Raw genomic sequence first — 12,791 nt, forward strand, 5'->3', positions numbered from 1 at the left:
TTCCTGACGTGGAACAAAAACAAATTCATGTTCTGAAGACAAATAAAAAAGATTTTCTATAAGTTTTTCTCGTTTTATGTAGGACGTTTTGGTTGGTTTTTTTTTTTTTTTTCTATAGATTAGATTTGTTCTTTGTATTATATGAACTTTTGATGGTTTCCACTTCCATATACTTTTACAACTTTTAAATTACTAATTTATTGTTAGAAATAAAAAAGGACGAGATAATATTTCCAATTTATTTTAGTATTAATTTGATCATATTTATGACGATCCACATTGACTTCGTTAAAGTTTCATCGATCTTCTTTTGTCTCGTATTTCCTAAGAAATTAAATTGTAATTTTTTTATTTTTCTAAACTAAAATTTATATAAATGTTTTTGAATATTTAAAAAGTAAGTATTATGTTTCATTCATATAAAGTTACCGACATTAAAATTTATATTTAGTTAAGGTTATCTTTATCTAACGTGAGAAATTGAGCTTTCTGGGGATATGATTATAAAAATATATTTGAAGTCAGTATAAAAGTGTAAGATTTCATTGGTGATAGATATTTCGTTGTAAATGTTCGAAAGAAGGAAAGGAAATGCTTTTGGAAAGATCATAAAATTCAAAATCCCTTTGAGATCCGTTATATGTCTCTTGATGTATAATATTTGGTGTAGACGTTATACAAAGACCCATATACGATAACAGAAAACTTTCTACTCTATAACACGTTTTATAAACGATAATCTCATTATAATTTCCATACGGACACGTAAGTAAATCGCTTAACTTATTGTTTATTAATTTTATTTCCTTTCTACGCAACTTACAACAGTTTAGTTAATCAAAATTTAATCTGTTTAAAATTGCTATTTCAATAATGTAGCAATATGTTAAATCTAATTCGAAGTAGGCCTATACTGTTTAATTAAACTTCGTGATCGTAGTTATATCAATCGAATTAACTTTTCTTAAATATAAAAGTTATATAATAAATGATCACGAGTTTATAAAGCTTGAATTGTAAAATCTTTTGAATTTTCTTGCTTTGTAATTTCTGTAAAACAATTAAGAAACAACGAATAATAAGAAGGATAAATCAGTTCATAAAAATTAATCAAATACAATGAAACCTGTGTAAACCGGACTCGTATAGTACCGAATATATTTCCGGTTCGTTTTAAACAGGTTTTTTTTAACACAGAAAAGCGCTTGTTTTTCCTGTTTTTCCTGTTTAGGCAGGTTTCAATTTTTATTAAGATTCTGTTTTGGACAGGTTTTATTGTAATTTATTTTAAAATATACGAATACTGTCAAATTTAATTAAATTTTAAATAAAATACATATTTAAATTTCTTTCTAAATGTCAATATTTAATAATTTTAACTAAATAAAAAACTTGATGAAACTTTTTTTTGTTTAGGTCGAATTTCTGGCTGACAGCATAAATTTAGATTTAATAGAAATGGCGAAAAGTAACAATAAATTAGTTCAACATCACGGGAGTGTCCATTATTACTGTCAAGAAATTGATGCTTCTGATCCAATCACGTTTACTACGAAAGAATCTTTTCTAGTAAGTTTAATTAAGTATTCTTTCTTATTTCTACATCGGAAATATTTTTGAAATTTAAATGTGATTAACATGTCATTGTAATATACTTGTAGTTTAATTTGAACAATTTTAATTATGTTACATTTAACGATTTTTTTTCCTTTCGTTTTAAGAAGTTATGTATAGTACATCATTTCTGTGTTCATATTATTAAATGTATAAAATTAATATAAATATATATATAAAAATTATATATATAAACCTACAATTTTGATCAGTCTTGAGGTATAATTTTTTGATACATGACGTTATATCTAGACTAGAGTCTCTCGCGATTTCCTCCCATTTATGGTTGAATCTCAAGGGTATCTTATCTGACATTATAATCTTCTATTATGTTGAAGTGAAAAGTTCTTTCCAAACGAATCATACTCCAAATGTCATTTAAAAATGAGTCAATAACAGTAATTCAAAAACTGTCTGCAGAAATTTCTGTTGAATTTTTTCCCCCTTTTTATTTTTTGTTGCAAGATAAAAGTTATTAGCGATGTTTATTGTTTTTAAAATAATACAAACTTATTGATGTTTAGATTAAAATATGCACTAAAAACTTTTTAAGTCGGGATGATTAATTAACATAAAAATGATAGCGAAAAAACAAAATGGAAGGAGAATAGCATTTCTTTCATCCCCTCTCTTTTCAAACTTTTTCTAGTAAAATATAAACTCTTAGCAAGAAGAGATAGATGATAATGGCAAAAGTCGAATCTTTATACTGAAAAAAAGCAAGTAAAATTTAAAAACTTTTCTCAAAAGTTCGGTTACTAAAACCGCTTTGTAATATTTTATCTTATTGCAGAATTCCAGAGCTAAATCAATATTAAAAAACGTCAGAAAAATGTTCTTTGTACAAGCATAAATGACATGCTACAATCATTGCATTTTTCAATGATACTATACATTTTACGATGGTTCGGATTTGTTAAAATTTCACATTAATGATATTCTTGAATGCCAAACGAGACGTACAGTGCCATCCATCAGTCATGCAATAATGTTCAATTTTGAGACAAACAACTGAATTCGGATATGATTTGTTAACCGTAATCATGTTTCATGCTACATGTATACGATATGAATTTATTATTGTGTTATTGTTTCCCTTCTTAACAGATTTTTCGTTTATTTTGCTGTTTTATTTTTGAATATTTATTCAAGACGATATTTATTTATTTACTCTAAAAGTCTATTATTTATTACAAAAGAAGTCTGATTATTTTTGATAAGGTAAATATTGTGATTTTGTAAACTGATTTTATAAACATTTTCTTTACTGTTTTTCCTATTTGTTACATATAATAAGTATACTTTTACGTAATAAAATATTCAATTGTTTTCGTGATTTTATTTATTATATTATAGCATTCATCTTGTATAGTTTTTTTCCTTGAAAACAATCTGGATCAATACTTTTATACATCTCTGTTTATCATTTAATGTATTTAAGTATATTTTAAATATAACCTGCTTTGTTACCCACATCTACATTAGCTTCAGTTATGTTATTTGATAACATAAAAGTTATTTTTATACTCTTTATTTATGTATCGTATCAGCTTAATTTGTTTGTTTTTTTTTTTGCGTGTAATAAAATATATGCTTACTTTCTCTTATTTAGTTTGCTAATTTTTATGTTTTTATATTTAATATGTAACTTGTTAATGTGTTGTTGCATTTAAGCTTGTTTTTATATTTTATATATATATATATTCACTCTCTTTGTATTTTGTTATATCTAACTTTATGCTTTTTCTATGACTGAAAAAGCATAAATTAAGGTATAATTCTATGCATCTTCTTATATTTTCCATTCAAATTCATTTTTATTTTTTTCTATTCAAGCTCAGTTTTATTTATGAAATAAACAGATTTTGAATGTTAAAACTTTGGAATAAATAACACTGGAAAAACTTATTACGTTTAAAATATTTTCTTGTAATATTTTATTTAAACCTGAATAAATTTTAAAATAGCATAAATCTGTTTATTTTAAAATAAAATATTCAAAAGTTAAATAAAAAAAAAACAATCAATATTTCTTTATTTAGCAAGTATAACTTCTATATTTTAAAAGAATCTGTATTTGTCATTTTATTCGTCATAACTATTTTATTTATCCGAATTATACGTTGAAATCGTTTTAATAATTCTTCAACAATCCAAATAAATAAAATATTTAGCTATAAAAAAAAAACTTTCTGCATTTTAATTTATAGACAAATAGTAAATATTTAATAAACAGTTAAATCTTGTGAATTTTTAATGAATATCTTTACTAAATTATAAGATGACGATTTCAAAATTCAATCAGGATGAATAATTAATAATACCGCATTGATTCGGAGAAATTAATAATAAATTATTAGGGAAACATTTAAACATAATTATTAAATCAGATTTAGCAACAATCCAAGAAAAATAATTTTAATATATAACCTTTAAAAAGATTTTCTAATTATTATGATATGTATATATATAGATATATTGTTGATAAATATATTCTTATATATAAAATGGATGAAACATATGTCCTGAGGGTAGTATGAAAGGAAAAGCATGTTCTGCGAATTGTATAAAGAAAAAATATAAATCATATATACATTTTCTTTTATACATTTTACAAAATTTTATTCTAATCGAAAATTTAATCTCAGCTGGATAAGAAATTGTTTTATTGGATGCATTTTTATTTTGGAAGTTCATTGACATATAAACTAATTACGCATGTTAAAAGTTTCTTAATTTAACAAACGATTAGTAATTACGACTTTTAAAAAATGCATACATTTTAGTGTTTTATTTAATTTTAATTTAATTAATAATGAAAACAATGCTTTTTAATTCATTATTAGTTGTTAATTGAATATAGTCAGTGATTAATATACAGATGTCTTTTATAAACATTCTCCATTTGTCATCTTACAGTTAGACGAAGTGTATATAAGTGCATTTTTAAATAATGTTTACACAATATTCAAAAGTTTTTACTTCTTATAAACAAAAGATAGCTTCAGTCTTTAAACAATTCAAGATTTCCTAATAAAATTAATTCTTTTGTATTCTAATTTTTATTTAATATTTTTAATTATTTTGAGGATTGTAAATTATTATTATTATCATGTATTCAAACGTAATTATTAAATATTTAAATGGTGTGTTTTTTTAATATTTTTTAAGAAAAGTGTACATAGAATCATCTGGATCATCAGCGTTTTTCTAATGAAACTGGAATAGACTATAATTTTTATTTTAACCGCTTTCTGCTTTCTCTTTTTCTTTCTTCCCATTTAGCTGTATTAAGTAATTATTGGTTTTCACATTCTTGTACTTAACTTTAAATCTCATTATTGAAGATTTTCGAATTCTTAAAAATTTGATTTTTTTTTAGTACATTTGATTGTTATTGAAGTTTGATTTACAGATCTTTTCATATATCTTGGAGGAGCAATGCGCGGTCGGTACTCTCTCTGTTGGGGTCCTGGAAGTTTTTTAAAATTCAAGAACTCATTTCTGGTAACGCACAGCCATAGATTCGTCAAACAATCTCTTTCGTTCGTTAAGTAAATAAACTGGTCCCTTCTACAGCCCAGTCAAGATTCGTGAAACAAACTTTATTTCTAGAAATTCCAGCATTTTTGTTTACATTTGTATTGTAAAAATCTTGGGGGAAAAAAAGACAATTATTGAAGAAAATAGCCTATTTAATTTCTGAAGAAAAACCATTTTTCATACAAATCATCTGCCTATTATATTTTCGTATTAAATTTTAGAAAAATGATATAATTTAAAATAGAAATATTTTTAAATTACAGAAATTCGTTTCTCATGCACTTATATTACTTGAACAGAGTCATATTTCATACGATACTCAGTTATTTATTACAAAGATATCAATATTAAGAAATGAAATATCTGGATTACAGATAAGTATGCAGGAATACCGCGATGGTATTTATCGAAGTTTATTGACTACAGGGAAAAACTCGTTTTGGAAATATTCGATCGAAATTATATCAAAAGAAATTTGAATCTACGAGATTTCCTGCTTTATTACACATACTGTAAAGTGCTAAAGTAATATTCGCAAATTGGGAAGGAATGTCATATGCACATTCTATTGCTTATGTACTGTATATCAAGCAAAAATTCAGAATACAAAATAGAAGCGGATGAGAAAGCAGCGGCATATGGATAGCTGATTTGAATTTTAAGTTCGGGATTCAAATTCCATCATGAGTCTGGAATTTATCAGCTTTTATCTGCTTTGGAACATGTTTTCTATCGATACGTGATATCCATTGTAGATTGAAGTGCATAATCTATGTAATGCAATGCTTTTCGATCGATGATGTCATTAGAATTTTCATAACATCTAAATTAACATGAAAGTAAAGTGCCGAAAACTTTCAAACTACTTAAAATTAAGTCTGAGAGATTTAAAAATATAAATGACTAAATTTCATCACTTAATCTTTCTCTTTTCAAAATTATGTTGCTAAAGGAGAAGAAAGGACTTTATTTTAATCGATAAAAAGTTTTATGTTCTCTATTGGAAAAAAAATGAAAAGCGAAAATCGGTTTCAGCTTTATTTTAAAAATATAAAATAAATATATTCACGCCAAGAGTTAGTTTTATGAAAATATGTTCGATAAAATAGCAGTTTTCAGAAAGAAATATTCGAACTATGCTAGGACTAAATTTTATATTCAGTTCTATATTTGTTCAGTTTTATGTAAATGAATCCATACCATTCCAGAAGAGAACGGAAATATACGAAATGGTCACGAATTTCGCTTCATTGTTTATGGAATGGAAATCAGTATGGAGTAAGACCACATTCAACGTCAACTAATGACAAAAACACAGTTAATGATAAACAATAAAATAATCCATTCAAAATTTAAATCCATTTTACACGAATATTTCAGTAAAGTTTCAATAAGCAAAAGATTATTCACAGTTTTATTGTTTCTTAAGTTAAAAATATATCTATAATGCTTGACAGAAAAATCTTTTAAAAACAGATGTTTTCTGTTTAAAAAGCAACATATATTTTTTTTTTTTTTTTTATATATATAAAATTGATAAATATTTGAGAATATTTATTGTTATAATTCTAATTGTCTTTAAAATTATGGAAATTGCATGTAATTCAGTTAACCTTAAACTGATTTTAAATTATGATTTAGGTTACTCGTGTGTTTAAATTATAATTGCGATAAATTACATTAATGTTTCCAATTTGTGATTTTAATAATAAACAGTGTTAAAACTTTACATTTAATAAATAGCTCGTATAAGTATAATTACATTTCAAATTAAAAATTTATTTTTATGTTAAGTAACAATATTCTAAATAATAAACGACGCTTTTAGCCCACGACTATAAATTAGAGTTAGATAACCTAATAAATAGGATTTAACAATTTGGAGGGCTTATCACACCAAGGCCGACAGAAAGAAGGACCAGATCTTTTACAAAAAGTTAGTCTTTAATAATCACATTTAGGTAAGGATTAGTAAGGATGCATTTCGGGTACAAGGACCCCTCATTAGCTTACAAACACAGTGTTATAATTATTATGTTGGCGCCATGTGTTTGTAAGCTGATGAGAGGTCCTTGTACCCGAAATGCATCCTTACCTAAATTTGAAATGTGATTATTAAAGACTAACTTTTTGTAAAAGATCTGGTTCTTCTTTCTGTCGGCCTTGGTGTGATAAGCCCTCCAAATTGTTAAATCCTATTTATTAGGTTATCTAACTCTATCTAAACAATATTCTTCTTATTATCCTTTAAGTGTAATATTCTTTGTAGACTGTATCCTGTTGTTTTGCGTTTTTTTTAGTTAGTATCAAAAGAATTAATGTCATAAGCCAACTTTTGCACGAGTAAAAAATAAAAAAAAAAATAAAAAAAATATTACATTACAGTTAAAACAGTTGATTTTTGTAAAATATTGACCCTCCAGATATCGAAATTCAAACAGATATTTGAATCTGAATCCGCATCTTCTTTTTTCCATAAAATCTTTCTTGTTAAATCCTGTAGTATCTCATGACGTCCATCTGTCTTGGTTTCAGAATCGGTATGAGCTATATACTGTTTCAAGTAACGTAATGCAATGTAAATTATAATGCAGGAATATTCTGATCGCATTTATTTTCTTTTCAGAAGCTGTATTTTGGAAAGCTTTCAGAGAGAAATGATGTTTACTTTATATTAAAATTATTTACTACTTCTAATGAGAATGGTTTTTCATAGAAATGTTTCCTTGATAATTCGAGCATTATAGCTGTTTTTTTAAAAAAACGAGTGCATTATTTTATTCTTTTCTTTGTCGTGCGAACAAAAATCTTTCTAGCAGCGGTGATAGTGAATGATTGAACGGTAACGTGTCGATGCATCATCATAAAGGCCATTTTTGACGTTTTCTTTATACCATTTATTTTTATTGTCAGCGAAGTTGATGTCAGAAAGCAAAAGTACAAAGGTAAGAAATACAATTGACATTCGACAGCTTATCGTCTTAATAAATGTTTTGTTTATTTTATGACAAGTCAGTGATTTATATATTCATGTGGAAATATTCGGATGTAATTGGAATTTTTTAAAAAATTAAACCATAAATAACTTATTAAAAGGTTGAGAAATTAAAAAAATATTTTGCTTTAAATACTAAATAAAGATTTAATTTTAGAGTAGTTTTTCTACATATGTACGAATTTTGAAATGATTATACTTATATCTGTTTTGAAATATATACCACTGTAGCGCCATAAATAGAAAATATCAATAAAATATATTATATTATTATTTTTTTTATTTTATTATTATTATTATTTTTTTTTTTGTAAGTTATCCACCTAGAAGTTACTTATCCTATCTTAAATGAGGCATTTTATAAGAAAAGTTCGTTATGACTCCAATAAATAGTTTTGATGCGAAATGATATAAAAAAAAATTTTTAAAAATACGTACATTGAAAGAAAAATTCCCTTTTCAAAACATATTTCTAGTTTAAATTGAAAAAATATCAAAATTTTGTTAGAATTCCCTTAAAATAATGAGTATTAATGCTTAGATGAAACTAGAACTATCTGAATGTAAATTAATAGTAACAAACATCTTTTTTATTATTATTGCTTTTAAAATATTTTATTTCTGAAAACGTAATCAGCTTTTTGAAAATTATATATTAAAAAAAATGCAAATATTTGTTTAATATTCAAGGCTAATAACAATTATAAAATAGTATGTTTTGCTAAGAAAAGAATTTTGACACTTATTAAAAGAAGAGATTAGAAAAGTTGGTAATTATTTAACATTCTTTCTTACATTTTAAATGATAATGTTACTTTTTTTTGCTTTTTAACAGTTTATGTAATCGGATTGCAAAGCAATTTCGCATTTTAATTAATTAGAATTTTTCGGCCATTCAAAAATGCAAATAGATTTTCATTTTTTTTAAAAGAAAAGAAAAAAGATAAAAGCCGTATATAAAAATATCTACAATATAATGTGTTACTTAATATGTCAGTCACGTCGATAGTTTCTCACTTATCCATTGATATGATTTTCTTAGATTCTGAAGTTGCCAGGTTACAAAGATAGTCTCCTTCTTCTTGATATATGTCAATATGTGAATGTCAAATACTTTGATATCCAGTCTTCTGTTGTTTTTCTCTGTCAATAGGCTTTGCTCTATATGTTTTTTTCTTCCAAATATATATATTTTTTTCTTTACAAAAAATAGATGGAAAGTTTTTCCCTTTTCAACTCTACCGAACAATTTTTAAGAACAAAAATGGTCAAATAGTTCATTCACAAAACTTTAAAATGATTTCGTCAGTATTGATGTTAAATTTGATCTATCAAAATATTTTAAATTATTATGCTTTCATTTATATATACTGTATATAGACTTTTAAAGCATTATGCTATATGTATTAATTTATCAATTATATTTACTCAATTATATATTATATTTAATTATAATAATTTATTGAATTATATCAATCTATTAAAAATAATACATTTCTAATGATATTTTGCGGTTTTTAATATTCATTAATTTAGCTGAAAAGACAATTTTTTACTTTTCCGGCTGTTATATATAACAGAGGGAAAGTATGGCGATCGGTCAAAAAATGATCCCCAGATTTTTACATTTTTGGACTTCAGAAGATCTTCAAACGTCAAGAAATAAAAAACAAAATAATTCGGGTTTTTTTCTTGTATGTATGGATGTGTATGGGGGCACGATTTTGTCCCCCCACTTTGAAGCTTAATAACTCCTATGCTTTTTGTCGACGGTTTCTAAAATTTTACTGACAGTTTTGTGTATTAGCGGATTGACGCTATTAAGTTTTTGTGGTTAAAGGTCGAGGGGGTGGAGAAATAGAGGGGTCATGTGTCGTATCTCGAGTAGGGTCGCACTTAATGACGATTTTACTCGTTATAACATTTACAATATTTTATAAAACTCATCCCTACCCTCAAAATTAAGCTTTTTGCCATTTTTATAATAATTATTTATATGAAGAGTCTTTTTAAAGTAAAATATCATAATAAATGGCTCCACACACAATTTAAAATGTTGTTGCCGAGGAAAGTTACGAAACTCGCTGCTGGATTTTTTCTGTATTAGAGATACATATTAACATCGTATTTACGCTCAAAGATCTTAAAAAATTATCTGTATTAATCTAAAAACCTTAAACAAAAAATATTGAAAATAATTTTTAATGTATCACTTTATTGTTGATATAAAATTCTATTAAATTGATATATGTTATAATAAAATTATTTTAGGTAGATTCAATTATGATACAGTCTACTAAATCCACTTAAACTATGGTAAAAATACATTTGTTGTTACAATATTAAAATTTTTCATTTTTACAGAAATATTGATTTTGTGTCTTTTTAATTTTAGTCACAATTACTACTTCAGTCTGTCTTATGTCTGTTTATAACTTATACTTCAGATATGGTTTAATATCACAGTAATTATTGATCTGATTTTCATGAAATAAATCTTATATATATGACATGCAAGCTCTTAATATTGTGTTATAAAACAGTAGAATTTATTTCCAATAAAAAGTAAGTGGATTATCTAGCAAAAAAAAAACAATTCTTCTGAAGGAAATTTAAAGATTGAAGTAATTGAATTTAAAGAAGTAAAAAAAAAAATAATGATAATAATAAGAGGGAGATAATATAAAATGCATGGTTTACACATGGTTCAGATTACACATTGTTAATTGATAAAAGTCATAAAATTATCTGAATTGAGCCTTTCTGTACTGCATTTTCTCAGCTGGTTATGAATAATATCAATTGAACGATGCTGACATATAGTGCATGCGCTTTTCTACCTCTGTAAATTAAATTAAATTGTTCCCCCTGATTTTAATGCTTTTTAAAAATAAATATATGTGTATATGTATACAACGTTTGTTTAAGGACTATGTATGCGCTTACAGAACAATACATATCTATATATAAATTATATAGAATATTATACCGCGTATATATAATATATGATTTATATATATACATTATTTGATTTATCATCTCTGTTTTAATGTAATTTGAATGAATGGTGTTTATCGCATTTAAATATGTATATCTTCAGGAAATATTCATAGTAATTCTAACTTAGGATAATAGAGTTGGTCTTATGTTAAGTAGATAAATCGACCGAAAATTTAGTATAAAATTTTCTGTAAAATCGAATTTATTAAAAATAATGATAATACCGAAATCATAGAAGTTTGTGATAAATTTTAATTTAGAAACTATATTTCCTTATTTTAATTTAATAAACTTTAATTTTTTTAAACATATAATTAAGAAAATTTATATTAGTTTATAAATTATATTTAATTAATCTAATTACTTCTTATATATAAATAAAATATTAAATTTAATTATAGCGATAAAAAGAAAAATCAAATTTTTCTAATTAAATTTGGATTATATAGAGAAACCTAAAACTTGTTAATCAAAGTACTTTCTACGCTCAGAATTCTATAGAAATATATAAATATATTATTTTTTAAAGCTAATATTAAATATCTTTAATGACTGAAGATACAGAAATAATCTTAAATAATAAAAATATTCAATTATTACTTAATTAATTAAATTTTAATTAAGCTTACGCATTTAAAATTAAAATATTAATTATAAACACTAGAAGATTTAAAAATTTTTAATTTATCCTTTAATAATACGGCACAAAGTTACTTAATGGCTTAGAATAACTATTTTCAGACAATTTTTGTTAACAATCTAAAATATTTTTCTTTGATCACAAACCTAGCCTTATGTTTGGATAATTAATCTCAAGATAATAACGTTGTAACATATAACATATATAATTTTTTTAATAACAATCTTCAATTTAAATAACGAATATTCTCCTCTTTAATGTAAAATTAAACACAATATTCGTTTTTTTACGAAAGGAAATATCGTTATATAAGTTTGTTTTATATTGTTTAAAGTAATTATTTTTCCTTTTCTGGAATTAATCTTCTCTGTTCTTTGTTCATTAGTTTATTAATGATTTCTTTCTTTTTTCTTTTTTTGCTCTGATTATAAGTTGAAGTGGAATATGAAATAAATGAAATTTTCCAGCGCCGTTTCACTTTATGAGTTTTCTACAAAAAGAGTTTCGTTATTTTCATATTGAAATATTTGCGTAATACTTAGCAAACAAATCTTTATTATTTAAAGAAATTACACTCAAATTGCTGGCAATAATTAAGCTGTCATTAATTCTGTACCTAATAGAGTATTTATCGCATATCAGAGATGAAAGTTGTTGCCATAGAAGTTAATTATCTTCTGATATTGCCCGTGTAATGAATTGAGATATGACACGTCACTCATCCAAAAGGGTTAGCCCTAGTTAGATATTGACTGGTTATCAATTTCCTGTCCCAATGAATAAAAGTCATTGATAGAAAAGTTCTAATAGATCTTAATGTTATTAACTGCTGTCGCAAGTTTTGAAATGATCCAAGATACTTCTGGCAATACTTCAATCATTAAATTCATTTAAATAACTTATTGCTTTTGTTATATGTTATATAATCATGCTAAATCAAAAAGTATTCCAGTATCATATAAAAAGAAATTACATATAAGTGCTATTTCTTTTCACTTA

The 12,791-nt window shown here is 24.6% G+C and overlaps 2 protein-coding genes across 2 annotated transcripts in view; one reads left to right on the forward strand and one right to left on the reverse strand.

The window, feature by feature from the left end:
- The window catches only part of LOC136969541 (tubulin-folding cofactor B-like), a 389,641-nt gene that overhangs the window by 91,997 nt on the left and 284,853 nt on the right, over window positions 1–12,791 (reverse strand). The window lies entirely within an intron of this gene.
- LOC136969519 (neurexin 1-like) overlaps window positions 1–12,791 on the forward strand; it is a gene marked incomplete at its 5' end in the record, with an annotated part of 109,063 nt that overhangs the window by 17,200 nt on the left and 79,072 nt on the right. Inside the window, one exon of the mRNA XM_067263698.1 lies at window positions 1,417–1,569. Within this exon, the coding sequence (XP_067119799.1) occupies window positions 1,417–1,569 (153 nt within the window). The remainder of the gene's footprint in view (window positions 1–1,416; window positions 1,570–12,791) is intronic.

The sequence above is a fragment of the Centruroides vittatus genome, unplaced genomic scaffold (assembly GCF_030686945.1).
Source record: "Centruroides vittatus isolate TY-2023 unplaced genomic scaffold, ASM3068694v2 contig_18, whole genome shotgun sequence".
NCBI lineage: Eukaryota > Metazoa > Arthropoda > Arachnida > Scorpiones > Buthidae > Centruroides > Centruroides vittatus.